Source organism: Tyto alba, unplaced genomic scaffold (assembly GCF_018691265.1).
Source record: "Tyto alba isolate M040663 unplaced genomic scaffold, T.alba_DEE_v4.0 Super-Scaffold_19, whole genome shotgun sequence".
In the NCBI taxonomy this organism is placed as follows: domain Eukaryota; kingdom Metazoa; phylum Chordata; class Aves; order Strigiformes; family Tytonidae; genus Tyto; species Tyto alba.
The window spans coordinates 5208086-5227544 of record NW_024881281.1 but is presented as its reverse complement, the minus strand read 5'-3'; the positions used below and the strand labels follow the sequence as shown (position 1 = coordinate 5227544).

Below are 19459 nucleotides of genomic sequence, written 5' to 3'. Positions count from 1 at the left end.
CTTCAGTACAGATCGGTAGCCTTGAGTGACTGGTGTGCCGTTGCACAGAAATAAACTGGTAGTGACCCAGGGTGCGTGTTACACACAGTCAGCTGCCTTCCAGTGTGACTGGTTGGAAAAACTTCTCCTGGGAAAGGGGTAATGCCAATGTTTTTGGTAATGGCTGAAGTTTCAAGCCTTGGCTTAATAAACTTTAAAAAGGACCTTTTTTCCTGAGAGCAGTCTGCTTTTAGGCTTTTTCAGCAGAGACCAGATATTGCTATTCATGCCTGAAATCTATGATTTTGATCAATAATTCTGGTTTTTGAGCAGATTCGGAATTTGTTCTCTCGTACTTGGTTGTGCACCATAACACCGAGCTGCAGCTTCCCGAGGAGCTCGGTGCCACTTGGCCCTGCAGCACAAGGCTGATCTGTCTGCACCTTTGCTCTGACTTGTGCTGTTTTCCTTTGCCTTTTGCTTATATGTATTTATTTGCAATGCACTGCACCCAAAATACCAGCTGGCCTACTTGCTCTTGGAGTGTGAAGCAGTAGTTAAAGGAGAATTTTAGATATATTTTTTTTTTCTCATTTAGACAGAAGAAACAAGTTCAGCTTTGACCATGCATGTTACATTTTAATTTTTTCTCATGCCAAGAAATACAAAGAAAGTATATAAGATATACCATATCATCCTGCAGAAAAAAGAAACATTGATCAGCAAAGAGAAGTGCCCAGCTGCAATTCCTGATGTGTTCATGCTGTGTGTGAAACACGACTCTTCCAGTTTGGCTTCAAACCAGGAGGAGCTGGTGCCTGGCCGGTGGTTGTGGCAGCGGGGGGATAGGCCCTGCGCTTCCACACAAAGGATGGTGTCCTGGGCACCATCTGCCCAGGGCACCTGCTCCAAAGTGGTATCAGGGTTGCCTCGGTGAATCCTGCACGTGTTCCCTTTCTGATGTTTCTTATCCTGGATGGGTATTTATAGTTTTGAATTTCGCTACCTACTGGTGTTAGCAAATGCTTTACAAATATTCCCACTTTGAAAAGGCTGCTTTCCCCCTCCACCCCCTTGGCTTGTGCCCAAGCACAGGAGTTTTCAGTTCAAACCTGTCTTTGCCAAAAGTAAAGGATGTACGCTGAAAGAAAACCAACCTTAAATCTGAAATTATTTCAGTTTAACTGTGCATCCTTGGCTGTGGTTCTGTGATAATTACCAAAGTGATAGGGCAAGGTTGGGGGCATCATAGAAAGAGAAATGAATAAAGTCATGGGACCAGCCCAGTGGGTGCGTTTCTGCAGCCTCTCCCTGGACTCAAACTGAATGGAAATGGAGTTTTAATTCTATATAAAAGGCCGGATCCGGTCCCCTTGTCTACATGGAGAAGCCTGTAATTGGAAGGTCAACTACTGCAGTGGTACATGCTCGAGTCTGCAGACAGTCTGGGTCAGAGCCTTAGGGAAGCAGGCTCCCTACCCCTCGATAACCCCTTTCAGTGAAGGCCAGTGATGGCATCTCAGTGCCAACAGGACCTGTCCTGGGTTAAAGGAAAGATGGAGGATGGGAGGGAAGAGCCTGTGTGACTCGTGCATTGCTCTAGGAGCAGAAATGCTGAGGGGAAAGCACATTAAACTCGCAGAGATGGGCGGAGAGGGTTAAACCAGAACAGAGTGAAATACCGACCAGAAAAACCAAACCCATTGTTAACACAGAAAACTATGAAATCAAATCTTTTGTTGCTTTCTTTCCTCCCTTTGTGCTCAAATCCCTTTGGTCTCCTCTGCAGGCACTCGGGCGAGCACCAGCCAGCGTGTTGCTGTGACCAGCTGACTCGTGCCAGACATTTTCTGACCCTTGGTTGTTGCATCCTATGAGAAGCTGGTGTGAAACCAAGCTAGCTTGTCTGCTCGACAGCAGCAAATTGCTTGTTCAGCTTAAGCCTTTGGTCTACCAGTGTTGTACCCGGCAAGGGCCCTTCTGTGCCACCCTGCAGAGCCCGGCTCTCCCCCAAACCCTGGGGAGAGGAGCCCAGGGACACCAATGCCAGAGAGGTGCCGTCAGCCGTGTGCTCTGCTCAGAGACTCTTCCTGAGCAGAGCAAAACACGTATTTATATACCACCAGGACCTCACACTTGTCGATCGTAACTCCTACTTGAACTTACATTTAGAGACGTTTCCCACCTTCTCTATCTCTTCAGCAAGCTATCCTCCTACCAGCTCCGCTTCGCTGTCAGGTAAGGATGAATTACCACTGCATTGCTTGGATTTCTTGCCTCTCCCCTATTGCTTGCTTTGCTAGGGGGTAGAGGTTGGCCAAATCCTGAGGAATTCATGACTGTTATAATTACAAACACAGAAAGCTCGAGTCTGATGTGTGTGCTTAGAAGAGGCTGCAGCAGGTGGCAAAGATCTGTGACACAAGTAATAGGGCTTGTTTATGGGCATGGAGAGGAAAAGACTTTTCATGACATAGTTTCTGTGATTGCCTGCCTGTGTACTAGAGACAAAGTTAAGGAGAGGAGGGATTGTGCCTGGATGTGGCAAAAAGGATGTCTGAGCTTAGGTGAACACTACATCAGCAAAGAATCATGAGGGATGCTGTGGTTCCCCAGATGTAGACCAAAGGAGGAGCTGTGCCCGCTGGTGGCCTCAGGATGAAGCCTTGCCATGGTTTACCTCCTCGAAACACAGTCGCAGGTGAGGTGTGTGTCAAGGGCTGGAGGATCAGCAACTTCTTTCTTTGCAAATACAAGCTAACATACGCAACAGAGCCAAATAGGCAGCTGAGCTGCGATAAATCTGTGTGTGACATGGAGAGCAAGGATCTGGTGGCAAAACCTTTGCAAAATATCAGGCTGCAAAATGTACAGGGAAGTTGGGGGAGAGCACAAAGAAGAGACTTTCCAGATAGCCCTGGGGAGTTTATTTTTCTAGTACTGCAGAGCCAGAATGCAAGGAGAGAAAATATTTTGTCAGGAGTGACTGTAGAGGCTTTCCCCTGAATTTGAATGCAAGATAAGGAAAAAAAAGCTGTATTCAAGAGTGCAATACAATTCTATCTAATCAGAAAGATTTTAAAATTAAAGTAATTTAAGTGTCTTAGTGTTTCTTTTTTATTATACTTAATAGTGAGACAAGAAGCAGTTGCCTCAGCAGCCTGATGATACAGGCTAAGACAGGAGGCACAAACCATGTTTGGGTTGCATGCAACGAATCATCACTGTGGGGTTTTGGGGGAAAACTTCTGCCTTCTCCTGCATTCAGATGAATCTGGGTACCTCCACTGCTCTGTGCTTCACCAGCCTGGGACTTCTCCTGGCAAGGACTATTGCAGCTGCCTTGCAAAAACCCCCCTTGTTCCTACGACTTTAAGTATCCCAGTCCGTTTTGCAGTGTAGCGTATGTTTGCCTAGATCCCTTTGGGAAAATCAGATTTAAAGGAAATCTGTGTTCATACATGGTCCTACTAAGGAAGAGAAAGAAAAACTGGTTTCTTTTTGGAGCTGCACAGTGCATGTGACTGAGCAACTTTGCCATCGGTGCAATTAGAGCAGCGTAATGCTGACCCACCTCATGGGGGGTGGCAAGGTTTAATCCTTTAAATGTGGTAAAGCACTTTAGATGAAAGGCTTTATGTAATGATAAAAGAGCATTTAAATTCTTACTTAATAAATACTTGGCGCTCTCAAGTACTATAACTCATTGCAGCGGTTTTCCCTGAATGTTGACTCTTCCTGCCCAAGGAGGAGCTTGCTCAGCTCTTACCATAAGCTGAATTTCAGCAGCTCAAAGAGCAAAGGGCAGAAGATGCACACACAGGCAGCACTGCCCTTATGCATCTCAGGAAAATATAGTGCATGCTTCCCAGCAAGCAGCTTTCGGGTTCAAGCGTTAAAGAAGGAAATGTTTGGGGGATTTGGTGGGATGTCATCAACCATAAGATGAGAGTTTGAATCTCCAAGGGAGGGTTTCTGAGTAGCTCAGGAAGAAGAGATCTGGTGCCAAGGGGCACGCTGGCAGCAGCTGCGGGTGGGAGCTCACACCCAGCAGCACTCAGCAGCCCCTGCTTGCTGAAGCTCACACAAAATGAATCGCAAAAGAAAGGTTGCAAATTTGGTCCATTTTAGAAGCCAATGGTTTGTAATAAAGCACTGGCAAAGGGGTGGATGGGAATGGAGCCCAAGAAAGTGCTGTAGTGGTGTGCTATTGCTGTGAGTCCCTGGAATCCCTTTTTAATGTAGAGAAAAATGTTAGTGTGTCTAAGGGATTTGGGTTTCTTAGGCCCTGGATTCAAGTAATGTCTAGCAGAAGAAAACAATTTAAAGAGGAGCAATCAAACAGATGATGAGAATTTTCACAGCGATGCCCATGGCTTTGCACATTAGCTACTGCAGAGGAACCACAGGGTGGGTTTACAGTGGACCACTACCCTGTGCTAAGCCCACGTGTGCCCACTCAGACACTCCAGAGAAGTTAGTGCCAAGCAGTCGCCATGTGGTGAAGTGTCTTATGGTATGCAGTAGATTCTCCATGTAGACAAGTCCTCAGAAGCATTAGATTTGGTCTAAAGTTTGGGGTTTGTTTGTTTGTTTGTTTTTCAGAATGTGGGTGCTAGAGAGCAGAAGTGCCCTGAAACACCTTATTTGTTAGTGCAGTCCATATTTCTAGGTCCCAGGCTGTCAACTGGAGACAACAGAAAGGCTGGGGAGTGCAGCTCTTGGCCAGGAACTTGTGCCCGCAAAGTTTTGATAAAAGAGAGAGGCTCAGCTAATACGGAGCCAATGGATATGGCCAGAAGCCATCTACAAAGCCTGAATAAAATAACAGGCAATGAAACTTTGCATAGTCTGGGTGGCTGGATAGAGGACCAACCCCAGTAACAACCAGCAAGGACAGGGAGAGGGGGAGGAAGAGGGTCTGGGGCTGGACGGAGGCTGGAGGGAGCGTGGCAGAATCGAATCCTGCGGGAAAAAGCCGAGGAGCCGCGCAAGGTGGAAGACGTGGCGGGGCACGGGGTACGTACAGGCAGGTTGGGAGAAGCAAAGTGTATTTTCTTGTTATGTTAAATATAAAACGTTAAAAAATAATACTACTTGTGGAACTGACCCCAGCCAACTCTGGGGATGCTGGAGATTTTCAGAGATGCAGAAGAGCGTGTGAGGGGTGCAGGGACAGGAGCAGGAATCCTAAACTCCTCCACAGCTCTGAAAATCTCCTGGAAGGCCCTAAGCTGAGGCCCAAAAGAGTTGGGGAGATAAACACTGATAGTGGCGGGGTCTGGATCACACTGATGCTTTTGTGTGATGGACATGACATGACATAAATGTGTAAGTGGGTAAAATGGGCTCTTGGTACACTGCTACAGATTAACCAGGCTCTTTTCTCAGCGCCGTGAGTATTAACCTCACTTTGGGTGCACAGAGAGAGAAATGTGTGGGTTCACAAAGAAAGCATTATTTTTCCTTCCATTAAAAACCCCACCATGGGATCGGGGTGAGGAGGAGCCTGGCATTCTCATGCAGCAACATCCTGCTCTGTCAGCTCTGAGATCTGCCCTAAGTGATAAAAGAGCTTGTAGGAACAGACATAGAGAACATTCCCAAAGGCATGCAAATGGTCATTGTCTCTTTTTTTTTTTTTTTTTTTTTCATCAAAAATACAAAAGCACCCACCACATCCTCCAGCTTTTGTGGCTGCGTTTCGTTCGGAGCAGAGCCGTGGTCCTGCTGCAGCTCTGCTCTCCCTCCTCCTCCATGGAACAGCTTTCAGCTCCCGATGGCAGTTTGAGCTTTGTTGTTTGTTTTGGTTTTTTTTTTTTGTTTTGTTTGTTTTTTTTGTTTTTTTTTTTTTGTAGAGACAGAGAATTTGACGATTTAAAAACCAACAACCCCCCAAAAATTCAGTGACTTGTGCCAAAACTCTTAGGAGGATTCCTCAAAATGTCCTGTTCTCGCTTTAAATTTTCTTTTAAAATAAGCTTCGTTCTTGAAACTCTCTCCTCCTCTTGTACTTTAGTTGTCTCCCCACTCCGTGAGTTTTGCTGGAGGGGAATGAGGTAGTGGATTTCCCCCTTCTCCTCTCCGCTTGGCGTCCGATGCTCATTCCCATGCCTTCTTGCGGTGTTTTTTATCCCATCACTTGTACAAACTCATTTCCAAGAGGCGGTGAAGTAGAAGCATGCGTTCCTTCAGACGGTGCTCCAGAGCAGGCTGTCTAGGGCTGCCCACCTACACTGTGACAATTTTTTGTTGCAAGGCTGAAAGTAAAAACCCCAAAAGGAAAGTTGTCTTCCTCCTCTTCGAGGTATTTGCATGCTAAAACATCTTCTAGGAAACTGTAAAATAAAGAGAATCTTAGGGCAGCTTCCAGTAGTCACAGATGTTTCCCTTATGCTCTTGGCTTGGGTTTTGTGTGTTTCTGAGGTTCCCATTTGCCTGATCTGCATGCTGGTTATGCTGGTTTTGGCAGGTGGGTTTGTGTTTGAGAGGTTCCCCAAACCTTTTGGGATTGCATTTCTGAGCAGGTTAATTTGTGTCCTGAAACCCTTCAGTTTTTACCCCACTACACTCTTCTAAACCAACACGGATTTTGCCAGGGCAAGACCTTTCACCAGGGGGACCCTGTGTGGTCACCACCGCGCTATGGGACAGCACAGGCAGGACTTTCCATACCTGTCCTTTGAACAGGGTGTGTTGCTACTGCAAGGAGCCCGTTCTCCAAGATGTTTTGCAAGTGCGTGTGCAGCTGGTGATGGCCAAACCAGCCTGGACTGCAGAGGTGCTTAGTGCCCTCCCACTGTGGCTGGGTGGGAAGGGAGCACCACCTGCCCTAGGGCCATGGTGGGCAAGTATCCTATAAACTGGGCTGGAGACAGGAGCTGTGGGAGGTTCCTGCTCTAGCTGGGCTGGGGAAAAGGGAAGGAGATGTTACCTCTGATGCTGAGTGAAATGTAGAGCACGATGATGATGGTCCCCAGGATAATGGAGACGATGCTGAGCAGCCTGGCCATGCGGCCGAGTCGCCGGGCTCCGTCCATGTCCCCTTGCTGCCCGCTGTTCCTTGACTGGGGGGAAACACAGAAAGAGGCTTTGGAGAATGGCAGCAGCTCTGGGGTGACTCTCTGGCTGTAGTCCCCAAAACAAGAACTGCTGCATCAGCGGGGGGGGGGGGGGGGAGCTGGATCTGCCCTCCTGGGCTCTCGCAGGATGGCACCCAAGCCCATGGCTTTGCCAGCCCGTGGTCCTGCTAAACTGACGTCCCTGGAGAAGCCCACCTGGGATGTCATTCTGCTTCCCCTGGGTAGGAGCTGGACTGGCTCAAGTCTGTCTTTTGTTGGAGTGACTAAGAAACAGCCCTGACGTGGGGCAGGAGGCACAACGCAGCCCTAGCCCCTCTGTGCCTCTTTCATGGAAAACCCTGAAATTCTTCACTTCAGTCCGCAGAGCAGCTCACTCCTACCAGGCCTGCGCAGGGACACTGCGTCCCCAGGGCTACCACTGTCCTTCTGCATCTTGTGCACAGGAAAAGCGTGCTGCTTCCATCATCCTCTGCAAATATATGTATTGAGAAGCGTCCTGGTTTTGGCTGGGTTAGAGTTAATTTATGTATATTGTGAGGTTAACTATCACTGAAAAACTGGGGAAAAAAGCAGTGATGTTTCCAACGCAGCACGTGGCCCCTTTGCTGGCTGTTGGAGCTGAATGTGTGTGCGAGAGGAATGGGCTTTGGTAAAGTGGGCAGTAACGGCTGGCTTTCATCTTGTGATGGGATGTGCTCTGGTGCCTCTGCAATACCCTGTATTTCTGCATCAACGTAGATGGGTTGTGTTCACCATCTCTGGTTTTAAATACAGTCCTCCTACAGTGAATGCCTGCTCTTGCGTGTGCTGTAGAGGGGGAAGGAATAGTCCATATAGCTTCTCTATTCTGCTTATAGTTTCATTGTGATTTTCCCTGCTGCTCTATTGAATTCTTCAGGCAGCTCAGTGAAAGCTTTCCTCTGCTCTGTAACTAAAAGAAGGGGCTCCCTGGCTGTGGCAGAGCTGAACAATGGGATGGGGAACGGCACTATTAGGTACCTGGAAATTATTGTGTGTGGACTCATTAAGGGATGAAGAGAGATCCCCAAGAGCTGTGGTTAGAACAGGACTTGCCCGGTGCTGATGTTTGTGGGCACTGGTGTTTTAATGGGAGGCTCTTGGTGGGATAAATTGCAGCAGTCCTTGTCTTCGGGAACAAGTGACAACCCAGGGTGGATGGAAAACACAACTTGGAGGGTCCCTTGGAAACTTTGGTTTTCACTGCTCAGTCAGGGCTGGCCACCCGTGGGCCCGGCAGAGATCCAGACCATGGGGTCATCTCCAGGGGGGTTAGTGACGCTTCCCCAGGGTCTGCCCAGTAATGCTGCTGGGGCCAAAGGGGCCGGATGGGGTTGGGCAGGATTTGGGCTCACACCCAAAGAGGAAAGACATAAGACTGGATGAGCATGGGCTCACCAAGACCTTGCCTCGTGCCTGATGGGACAGCAAGGGTGATGCTGTGGCCTGACTCCTCTGAGCTTCACTGCTAGCTCTCTTACTGCCTGTGCTCAGCAGCACTGCTGGCCCGCTGGGCAACAGAGGCCCCCACCTATGCCAACCACCCACAGCAACCTGAAGACCAAACACAGCTCATCAGAAAATGTATAATACAGAGATGCATCGCAAACCTGCAGAGTAAGGGATTACATAAGGACCCTGTCTTGTTTCTTGCTCTTGTAATGGGCAATCATTTGGTTCCCAAGTGACAAATACTGGAAGTAAGAATTCCCAGTGAGAGAGGGAGAAGCATTACTGCCGAGAGGAGAGCCCACGGTGCTCCCCAGCCTGCCAGAGTCAGTGTGCTGGGCTTCCTGCACTTGGCTGAGGGAGGACCTAGCCCTCAGCAGAAGGGCAGCTGTGCAGTACCACGGCGAGGTTATTGGGGTGAAATTACTCACCGTGCATCAGCATTCGCTGTGTGTGCGGTGGAGAGGCTGGAGCCCCTCCATCAGCAACGCGGGAGCTCCCTGCTCGGGAAGAGGCAGACGGTTTGCGACTAGCACGGCTTCTCCGGACCAAACAGCCTTCCCGAATTCAAGCAGCGCCCTTCTGCCTGCCATGAAACCCATCGGGAAGGGGTTTTGGATGAGGAGAAATTGGATAAGGAGTTTTAAGGTCCGCTGGTAACATTTTTTGCCTGTCTGGGAAGGCTTGGAGTGGGGGGAACGGGATAGAAGCAGGCTTGGGGGAGAGACCAGGGCAAGGAGGAGGGAGCCCATCACACGGGTCTGTCGGCCTGATCCGGCAGAGGAATTGGGCAAAACCGCCCTCAACCTCATTGGGGACAGGGTTGTGTAGATACTTTAACTGCCCTGAAGCAGCTGTTCTTCCTTTAGAGATGCTTATAAGTATTTAACTTTTTTACATGGGTTAAAGGCTTCTTCCCTTGCCCTGTCCATCTCCAGCCATGCTGCCTTGGCTGAGCCAGGGCTCAGGAGAAGAGGGAGGTGTGGGGCAGGCTGGGGGGTTGGCAGCTCCCCGCAGCCCCATACCGTGTGCTGGCTCCTTCCTTTGGAGCATGGCAGCTAAAACTGGGGAAACTCTGAGTTAAAAATTAAATATGCTAGTTAAAAAGAGTTAAAGAAAGAAGCTTATTAAAACAATCCCACTTTCCTTCCAAATCAGAAAAAAATGTGAAATCTTAGAAATAACAACTGCACTGGAAAGGTGGAAAGGGTCCCCTGTTAATGCGTTAAAAAAAAAAAAAAAAAAAGAGGAAATTTAAGTCAGGAGGCCTAGCACAGCTCCAGCACTAACCATGAAACATCACTGAGATTTCAAACAATACTTGATGTTACTAATCCATTTCCCATTCATGCTGCTTTAATACCACTACCTTCCTGGCAGAACCAGGATCAAAAGTTCCCCAGCCCCAGCCTGGGGCTGCTCCGTCCTGCCCAGGTAGGTGAAATGTAGCTTTGAAGGTTTCTGCATACTCGTTTTAGTTTGTATCATTCTGCAAATAACACGACAGAGCCTCAAACAGATGGTCGCTTCCACTGCACCCCTGCAAACGTCCTGCTCTGCTCACGTGCCACCCTGTACAACAACGTCCCCACCGCCGATACCGAGAGAGCTCAAGACCTTGTTTCTGCTGGTCTCAACAGCACATTTGACAGACCACGTCTAAAATCGATGGGATGCAGCCAAGAGCCTATTTTCACTACAGAACAGATGACAGAATGGGCTGGTGGCAAGAGATGGGGAGGATGCAGTAGCCCAGGGATTGACAGGATCCCTGCCCTGCTCACTGACAGCTTCCAACCTTTGGGATTTTTAGGCTCAGGTTTGTGTAACAAGTGTAATATTTTTGCAGGGTGTGGGTTAGGTTGCAGTGAAATATGCAGGTTTAGCTGTCTTCTGGGGAAAATATATAGGCTAACAAATTTGATATATTTATCACTACAGCTTCTGGAAGTGTTTACTGCTCATTTATCCTGAACAATTATGAAAAATACATCAGCATTGGCATGGGGTGTTTAGCAAGCATTTGTTACTGTACATATATTATTCATTGGCGTGGAACAGTTTGATTATAGCTGTCTAGTATCACTAATCCTGTGTTTTGCTTTCCACATAAAAACATGAACATCTTGTTTATTAATCGAGACTCGCCGAGGCAGAATATCTCAGAAAGGCTTGAGGGCTATGGGGGAGTGAGTCACTGTGTGTGTGCCAAGGGACTCCGAATTACAGTGGAGTATTAGAAAATCTGAAGGATCCTAGAAGTGGGGCTGGAAAGGCACACTGTACCACAGCACCCACAGGGTGACTCAAAAGAGTTATTAGTCTCACCTGTTTTCAAACTGTTCTCTGTTCAAGTTACTGTTCAGAAGGTTTTCTTCCCTAACAGATCACCTAAGTTGTCTTGTTTCAAATGAAGACACTTTTCTGTGCTAGTCCCAGGGATGGAGAAGACAAATTGTCACCTCCTCTTCCCTGCAATCTTTCCCAATTTATGAAGTGGCTTTGGATGCACTCTGCTGCCTTCCACCAGTTACTCAGAATAAATCATTAATCCTCGACACTTGCATTTTGTTGAAGAAAATATTCTGAGAGAGGTATAAGTCAACATCAGACTTAGATAGATGACTGTGCCATTTAAAATGAGTAAGGATAGTTTGACTTATCCCACGTCTTTCAGGAATGACAGTACTTATTTTGGTCACCAAGTGCTGTGCAGAATTGCCCTTGGCATTACTATATGCTGGTTCTGGCTGGAGTTACCTTTCTTTTTCATTTCACTTCATTTGTTTGGAGTCTTGTACACTGGTGACCTCTCTGCTTCTTCCCCCTGATGTGGCTGCTCTTTGGTAGGAAAGGGAAGGGATTTGGTTACAGTAATCCAGCGTGTGTGTGTGGTACCCAGCCCTGCCCTGCCCATCTCTGAGATGGGTTCCACAGGGCTGCACTGCCCTTGTGTCCATCAGCCCTGCTCTCCAGCCTGGGGGGACACCTGAGCCCCTTAGTGCAGCCAGATCCTCACTAGGTCAAAAAAATGTATTCACAGGTCGGTGGAGGAGCCTCCAGGTAACTCATTTCCACAAGACCAGCATTATCAAGAGCATGCTGGGAGTTAGAGCAGATTTTTTTTCCACCTCTGGCCATAGGCCCTGCTGCGATCTGAGACCAGCTTTTGAAAAATGATTTATGAGATGCTAAACCCAAAAGCATTCATTTGCTTTCTTCTCTGGCTGCTGCTTATTACCCAGAAAAAAGCTTTCATGTGCAAAAAGCATTGACTTAGGGAAGGAAAATACAATTGCAATGCTAAAGAAATGTCAGCACATTGTAGAGAGGCCCCCCCTGCCTGCCCAGGCACCAGGACTTTCAAAGACCTGGTTCCAGCGCAGATTTGTGCATGATCAGGCACTCCTGGGTTTTATTCTGTGTGGAGACCTAAGCCTGTGGCAACCTCGGGGGTCACTGGGAACTGAATTCCTCCCTGGTGTAAGGAGGTGAAACATCAGCCGATGCTCTGAGAGCTGTTCCTGCTGGCAGGAGGACCCAGCCAGATGTTTCCCGCATCCTTAGGGTCAGCATGGAGCAAGGATCACTCCTCATCCTGCTCCACTGGCACCGTGCGGGGGTCCCTGGCTGGAAGGGGGGGGTGTGTGTATGATGGCACAGGCATGGCCAGGACTAGAAAGGGCAGTAATAAATTCAGTGTCCCATGGGAGAGGGAGTGCAAGGGGTGCTGTGGAGGGGCCAGAAGATGTGCACTGGCTACTAATGTGCTGGCTGTGTGTGCTAGAAACCTTGTTCTGGAGAACAGGTCCATTGGAGTGTGCCTTCTGCCTCGGTTGGGCGTCCCCTTCCACAGCTCTGGGTGGGCTCTGCTCAGCACTGGCAAGGGCCTTGGAAGCAGATAGCAGCCAAATAGTCTTCTTGCCTTGCTGGTCCTGCCTCCCTTTGTGTTTAACACAGTAAATACACACTGGTACCTCGCTGTCTAGCTGTATTAACTGGCTCCTGCTCTTTTTTCAATGCTTACTCTTCTACTCCACAGGGCTTATGTGGCCCAAGGCACATCCCCACCACGCTGGAGGCTCTAGCGCCTGCAAGGGAGAGTGTGAGAATCTATTTTGCATAAAGGCTAATGTGGTTGGAAAATCCCCGTGAGAGCCCTTGTTTATTACCATGGATATGCAATACCCAGCTGCTTTCCCTCTCATTGCAGTGCAAAGCCAAACAAGGCTGGCTTCCCCGTATGCTGCCTAAACAGGCTCCACCACACAACTGTACTACACAGATGACAGCCGGCACTGGCAGAAATGAAGATTCCTCCCCAAAATGGAAACTGGTCTCTCTAGAGGGCTTTCTGTGGCAAGTGCCAGTGTCTGTCTTCGAGTTGTTGTTGGGTTTTGGGGAAGTGCTGGCTGTGGGTGCCCCTCTGTGTATTTCGGTGTAGTAAGCAGGTAATTGCTTCCCCTGAGCTGATTTTCAAAGCAAAGATTTGCCTCCATTGCGAATCAAGGGCACAAAAGGTGCCCGGGGGGCTGTACAGCAGTGGGGCACCCTGGTGGCTACGGGGTGGCCATACGTACAAGGCTGTGCTGACTGAGCCCCCCGTACCTCAGATGGCTGGGCAGCCGGTTGGCTTTATTCTCCCTTGCTCCGATGTTGGTGTGTTTGCTGAGGTGTGGGGGATGTTTAATGGGGAAAATTGCTTCTTCGGGGCAATTAAAAGAGCTGCAGGTGCAGCCTGTCCCTTTGAAGTGTCCGAGGAGAGGAACCAGCCTCCAGCTGGGCTCTCCCCAGTGCTGCAGGGCTGGACTCGGCTGCCAGGAGGGGCGGAGGGGGGGGGGGGGGGAGATCCCTGGTCCTTTCTTCGCTCCGCAGCTCCTTCCCGGGGAAGCCCGGCGAGTCTCTCCGCACCTCTGCCTGGCGGCAAAGCACCCGAGCTGCTTCCCGGAGCCCTGCCCTGGGCGTCGCCCGCATCCCATTCCCCAAATCCTGGCGCCGCCCTTCCCCTCCATCCCCTCGAGCTGCCCGCGGCTCGGCCGCCGTCCCTGCCCGCCTTTCCCGGCCCTCGATGGCAGCGTCCTGCGGGAGCCCGAGCAGCGGCAAAGCCCGGCGGAGCTGCGGGAGCCGAGCAGGCTCCTCCCGCCCCGCTCGCCGCCCGTGCAGCACCGCGGACAGCGCCGGGGCCGGCCCCGCTCCGGCCGTCGAGGGCGGGCGGGAACCGGGCCGGGGCGCAGGGCGGGACCCGCACTCACCATGATGGAGAAGACGAGGGCCACGACGTTGATGGGCCAGACGGGGCAGAAGCAGGAGAAGATGGCGAGAACCAGGTAGTCCCGCGGGCGGCCCTGCTCCGCTGCCGCCGTGCTGGTGGCCGTGGAGGAGGCTCTGCCCAGGCTGAGCCGGGACGGCGAGAGCGGGGCCGCCTCCAGGTGCCCGACCGACACCGACTTGTAGGCGAGCCCGTGCCCGTTGCGCTCCGCCTCGCCGGGCAAAGCGGCGGTGAAGGATTTGGAGCCGCGGAGGCCCTTCTCCTCCCGGCCGTCGGTCGCCGCCAGCAGCTTCTCGGTCTCCTGGAAGCGGGTGGGCAGCGCCGTGCCCGAGCCCGAGCCGGAGCCCGAGCCCGAGCCCCCGGGCGCGGAGCCGCTGCTCGCCATGGCCCGGCGGAGCGGGCTCGGAGCTCGCCCCGCCGCCGCCGCTCTGCGCTCGGGGCCCACCGCCCCGCGGGAGGCCGTGCCGGAGGAGGGGCCAGCCCGGCTCGGCCCCCGGGGCAGGATCGGGGCCGCGGACCGCCCCCGGGGTGTCCCGGTCCCGTGTCCCCCCCCCCCCGTCCCCCCCCTCCCTTCCCTCCTCCCCAGCCTCCGCCCGACCCGGTGCAGGCGGTCCCCGGGGACGCGGCGGGCGGGAGCGGTGGGAAAGCCGGGGTGTCCCCTGGAGCTTCCAGCCCGAGGCTTTGTCCCGACCCCCCGGCTCTTCCCGGGGGCTCCCACGGGCTCCGCTCCGCTGCAGCGGTACGTGAGAGCCCAGCCCTGACCGGGCTCGGTGGCTGCAGGGCGATGCCGGGGGCAGCTCTGTGCGGGGTGTCGGTACACACAGCCCCGCTGTCCCTCGGTCCCTCCTGCCTGAAAGCGCTTCCCCGGGGGGGGGGGGGGGGGGGGGGGAACATGCGACACAGACCAGCCCCACGAACCCCTTATGACTGCAGAGAGGGGCTTGAGCTGCTGCGAGTGGGCAGGGACCGCTCGCTGCCCGGAGGTGTGATGGTGTCTGGGCAGTGTGGGGGTGTCTGGGGGTACCCCTGGCTCCAGTCGCTCTGGGAAAGCATCTTCCCCTGCCCTCGCTGCGTGTGGGTGGCCCCGGAGACGTGGCAGCTAGGAACAGGGGTACCAGATCAGTGACAGATACTGTGGTCCCTACATAGGACCTGCAAAGGAGAAAGGGTTTTGGTGCAGGGGTGGGTTATGGCCTCAAAAACAAATAACAGCCTCCTTGGGAGCAGGGGCGGTGCCGTGCGGGGCAGAAGGGAGGGCTAAAAAACCCCACAGAGCCTGGATACCTGGCAAAGATGGATGTTTTCCACCCATTCTGTATTATGCTTCAATTCTAAATTCGTCAGGGATTTCCCTGGCAGTGGGTGCCATCTACGGGGCACACCCAGCACCTTCTGCCTCTTTGAGAGGTGCCCAAAGAGCCTGCTCCAGCTGGGCCCTGCTGCCCAACCTTGCCCAGGGCCTGCCAGGCTGCTGCCCCCCCGGGACTTATCCTGTCCTGCAGCCTCCAGACAGAATCAGGACCCATGTTTCATTAATGTGAACCTGAGAGCAGCGGGGTGGCCCTGCTGTGGGGGGTCTCACGGGGTTATACCTCCCCCTCTGCTCCTGCCTCTCTGGCCATTTACTTCCATCTGTCTCACTTTGACTGACCACCAAAGCTGGGGGTAAAACCTGGGGATGCAAATTTGGGTGGAGGGAGGGGTTGGGGCTGGGTTTCATTTAAACCATCTTTGAGTGTTGGTATTGCTGGACTCTCACTGCCTGTGTGATGGGAGCTGATGAGGCAGAGCAGGGGCATGCACTGCTTTGGGGAGAGCCAGAGCAGGGAAAACCACCCAGAGCAGAGATGCTGCTGGGAGAGACAGGATTTCTTCAGTGGTTATTGCTGCAGGCCTTCTCCTGGCAAGGGGAACATCTGTTGGAGATTAAAGCAAGATGCCTCACACCAGCAGCACTTTAAAAAGGCTCCTTTGCTGAGCAAAGAGCTCTCTCTCCTGGCTGCTGCTAGCTTTCCTCTGCTCATTGCCCAGCTCCCTTGTCCCACCTGGGGATTAAGGGAGGAGGAGGAGAAGACCTCGGGGAGGGACTGGCACACGGGATCAGAGGGTTGAGACGGTTGTTCCAATATGTGTCCTCCTGCCCCGGCAAGGAAAGAGCTCAGACTGCCTCGGGTGTGTTGGCAGCCAGTGCTGGGGCTTGGCTGGGAGCACTGGGACAGGAGCCGTGGGGCTGGAGGAGCTCTGCAGGGGCTCAGCACTGCGGGAATCATGCAGTGCAATTTGCCCTATCCAAAAATCTGCCTGTTGTGGTGCGTGTGGCTGTAAAACCCTGCTTATTCCTGCAACAATTCCAGTTTGCTGAACCTTGTGCAGAAGGGAGCCCTCCCAGCCGGTCTGAGCTTTCTAAGTCAGAGGGAAGAGGCCAAAGGGGCCTTTTTAGTAAACTTCCCCCCTTTCCTCCCCAGTGTCGGGGCTGGCCAGGAGCACACTATCAGCCTGTCCCACCAGACCCACTTTGCTGCAATCTGGAGGAAACCGCAAACAGATGGGTGGGTTTTAGGAAAGCTGGCATCTGTCTCCCCTCCCAGCCTGGCCTAACAAACCTGCTGGGCACAAACGTTTGCACTTGCAATGAGCTTAACACCAAAAGTCCCAGGGCACTAACCTTTCCCTGCTTCTGCTCCTTTCCTTCACCGGTGGGAGCCAGGGTGACCAGCCAGCCAGGGGCTTTAGTGTGATCCCCACGGCCCATCTGTCCACCCCACACACATTAACAACCAGTGCCCTGGTGACGGGTTTGTAAGTTGTGTTTTCTCACAGAGCAAGCAAGAGAGAATAAATAACAGTGACAACCGGCAATGGTGAGACCTCGCAACAAGAAACACAGAGCTGGCACTTCCAGAGGACTTTCCACCTTCCCCAGTTTTCCCACAGAGTGGAGACCCGCAGCCGGGCAGTGCCGGGGTCCCGTATGGCGTGTGGTGGCTCACGGCTCTCACCAGCATCGCAGCTGAGCTCTGCATCCTGGAGCCAACAGTCCCTTCCCGCTCCCCCCCATTCTGTCCCGCGGATGCGTTACCTTCCCGGCACTGTCTGGCCACCCCCAGCCCGGCAGGTCAGTGGATGGGGAGACACTGGTGGTGTCCCCAGCTCTGGCAATAGCTCGGCTGCCAGGGGACTGCCCCAGCCAGGGGGTCTTGCAGGCTGGTCGTGTATCTCTGCTGGCAAGCGCTCCGGAGCGTGGGGTGGGGGGTCCCGCTGGAGAAATAGGCAGGGCTGGGCACGGAGCGATCCGCTTTCGGGCTCTCGTAGCGATGGAGCTGCCTCTCAAGGGAAAACCCAGCGTAGAAGGGGGACGGAGGGCAGTGCTGCAAGCCGGCACCGCCTGAGGAACTGGGTTCCCAGGGGGGCTGGGGTCGGGTGGCCTTCATCCCCGGCTCCTGCGCAGGGACCCCGGCCCGGCTGCGGCATTCGGAGTGGGCGCAGGGCCAGCAGCGCCCGGCGCCGTGCAGGGACAGGGACAGAGCCGTGATCCTGTTGATGGCTCGCCGGAGGGTAGCGATTTTAGAAAGCCTTTTGCCACCGAGGTCATGTTTGAGGGCCAGCCGCAGGGCGTTGAAGGCTTGGTTGTAGTCCAGGATTCTCTTGCGCTCTCTGACGTTGGCAGCCATCCTCCTGGCCTTGGAGCGCGCCGGCCTGCTCCTCTTCCTCACCTTCATCCCTTCGGTGTCCCCCAGGCAGGTGGCTGCTTCCCTCCCCTGGGGGACCCACAGACCCTGCCCATAGCACACCGGGGCTGCAGCTCCTGCTTCCAGCTCCTCTTCTGAGCTGTCTGGCTCTGGTGCTGTGCTTTTCCCCACAGCTGCTCCGGACATGGCCGCTGATGAGGGGGGAGCAGGAGAGGTGCTGCTGTGGTCCTGCCTCCTGTGAGGTGTGGGAGACACTCCTCCAGGGACACGCAGCCGCCTCTAAAAACCCCATGGCGGGGCTCGTCACGTGGCCCGACCCCCCCCCCAACCCCCTCACCTGCCTGCAGGTGTTCTGCCTTGCGGGGAGGCACAGGGTGAACCCCACCTGGCCTCTGCCCGTGGAGATGCTCCTGAGCACGGTGCTGGGCTGGAGTGTGGGGCACCGGTGCCCAGAGCTTGGGGTGGGATGCTCACAGGCCCCCGGGGGGAAGCACATCTACCAAGCACACATTGCCATGGTTGTTTTAGTCTCTGCTAAGAGTTTGATTGCTGCAGGAGTTCCCAGGCTCAGCCTGGGCCAGGTCATCCTTGGGTTTTATATGGTGCCATGGGGCAGAGATCTGTGGAGCATCACCACCCTGGCACGGGGCTTGGGCTCTGCTCCCCCACACTCAGTGGTGCTGCAGCATTTCTGTTATTTCCCAGCTAGGGGAAACTGAGGCACGGAGCGATGAGGCTGCTCAGGAGAGCAGTGAGTCTTGTGCCTGGGTGCAGGAGAAGACAAAACAGCTCCCGCCCCAGGAACGGGGCTGGGGCACTGAAGCTGCCTTTGAGATAGTGCCATAGGGCTGCTCCATGCAGCTGCACCCAGGCGAGCCGGGAGCATCCGTGGGCACGGAGGTAAGTGGGTGCCCAGGCAGGAGCAGCCCCTGGGAGTCAGCAGGGGAACGTGCGGGCCTTGGCACGCCTCTGCCCTGCGGAGCAGGAAGCAGGAATGTGTCAGGGGGGACTGGGGCAGGTGATAAAAGAGCTAAAGTGCTACCTGCCTCCAGAGCCTTCCTGTCCCTTCCCAGCAGTGGGGAGCCTGGGGGCAGAGCTGTTTGGGCTGGTGCTGCCGGGTCTGCCCGGCACTTATTCTGGGGAAGACGTTGCTGAAAGCAACTCCTTGTTCCCTACATCCCCAAACTGGCAGGACAGAGGGACTTGCCAGGTGCGGCGGGTCTGGAGGCCATGGGAAGGGCCAGGTCCCTGTCCTCTGAGCAGCATGGGACTGCCACGTGTGTTTGCCCACCATTTCATTAGCGAGCAGTCGCTAAATGCCTTCTTGTGTAAGGGGTAACGCTTTGAAAAATGGCCCTGGAGTAGGTCTGACAAATTGTTGGGGTGACTGGTGCAAAAGCAGAGCCCTGGGAGGATGTGCCCCCCTTGGTCCATCCCTTCCTATCTGATTGTCCTGGCTCACGTTTGATCAATAGCCACAATTAGCAAGGGGCTATTTGTCTATTGCCCTTCTCCTCCCTTGGCTTTTTGAAGTTGGAGCTAATTTAGGTGCCTCCTCTCCAGGAACCCAATAAATCAGGAGTCAAGGCCTCAGGGAGAGGGGAGGACCAGGCAGCAGGACTTCAAAGGGGGGGGTGAAGGTTGCAAATATTTTTGAGCACTCACCTGTGCTCACTATGGCCCTCTTGTTCTTCCCAGTTGCCGCCCAGTCTTGCTCTGCCCAGGAGCGGATGCTACCCCGGCCACTGACTTACCCAGTGAGCTCAGCTCGGGAGCGAGGGGCTCTTCGGGTTGCTTGAATGCCATCAAGACGTGTAAGCTGAGCTCACTTAGAGATGTGCCTGTCCAAAACCCAGCTAAACAGGACAGATCCCTGCCGTGGGGATGTTTTTGCTGGTGTGGGAGCTCGGGAGGTGCAGTACAGAGCAGACATGGAGGTGGCTGAGCTGGGCACAAAGCCAGTCCCAGCTGGG

At 53.3% G+C, this 19459-nt stretch overlaps 2 protein-coding genes across 2 annotated transcripts; both read right to left on the bottom strand.

Annotated features, from left to right (window-relative positions):
- Positions 1-597: 597 nt before the first annotated feature.
- Positions 598-14271, bottom strand: TRARG1 (trafficking regulator of GLUT4 (SLC2A4) 1). Its single transcript, XM_042791747.1, has 3 exons — positions 13781-14271; positions 6914-7046; positions 598-6317 (listed from the first exon to the last, which is right to left on the bottom strand). Exons 1-3 carry the CDS (start codon positions 14180-14182, stop codon positions 6310-6312), a joined length of 543 nt encoding a protein of 180 aa, XP_042647681.1. The 5' UTR covers positions 14183-14271; the 3' UTR covers positions 598-6309.
- Positions 14272-16913: 2642 nt separating this feature from the next.
- BHLHA9 (basic helix-loop-helix family member a9) lies at positions 16914-17672 on the bottom strand. Its single transcript, XM_033004725.2, has one exon. It carries the CDS (start codon positions 17670-17672, stop codon positions 16914-16916), a length of 759 nt encoding a protein of 252 aa, XP_032860616.1.
- Positions 17673-19459: the final 1787 nt, after the last annotated feature.

What these genes read in the sequence shown, in the direction of transcription:
- TRARG1 (XM_042791747.1), bottom strand. Translation starts at nt 14,182, where the DNA reads ATGGCGAGCAGCGGCTCCGCGCCCGGGGGCTCGGGCTCGGGCTCCGGC. An exon ending in CCCTCGTCTTCTCCATCATG is followed by an intron (nt 7,047 to 13,780) that starts GTGAGTGCGGGT and finishes GTTTCCCCCCAG; the next exon opens with TCAAGGAACAGCGGGCAGCA.
- BHLHA9 (XM_033004725.2), bottom strand. Translation starts at nt 17,672, where the DNA reads ATGTCCGGAGCAGCTGTGGGGAAAAGCACAGCACCAGAGCCAGACAGC.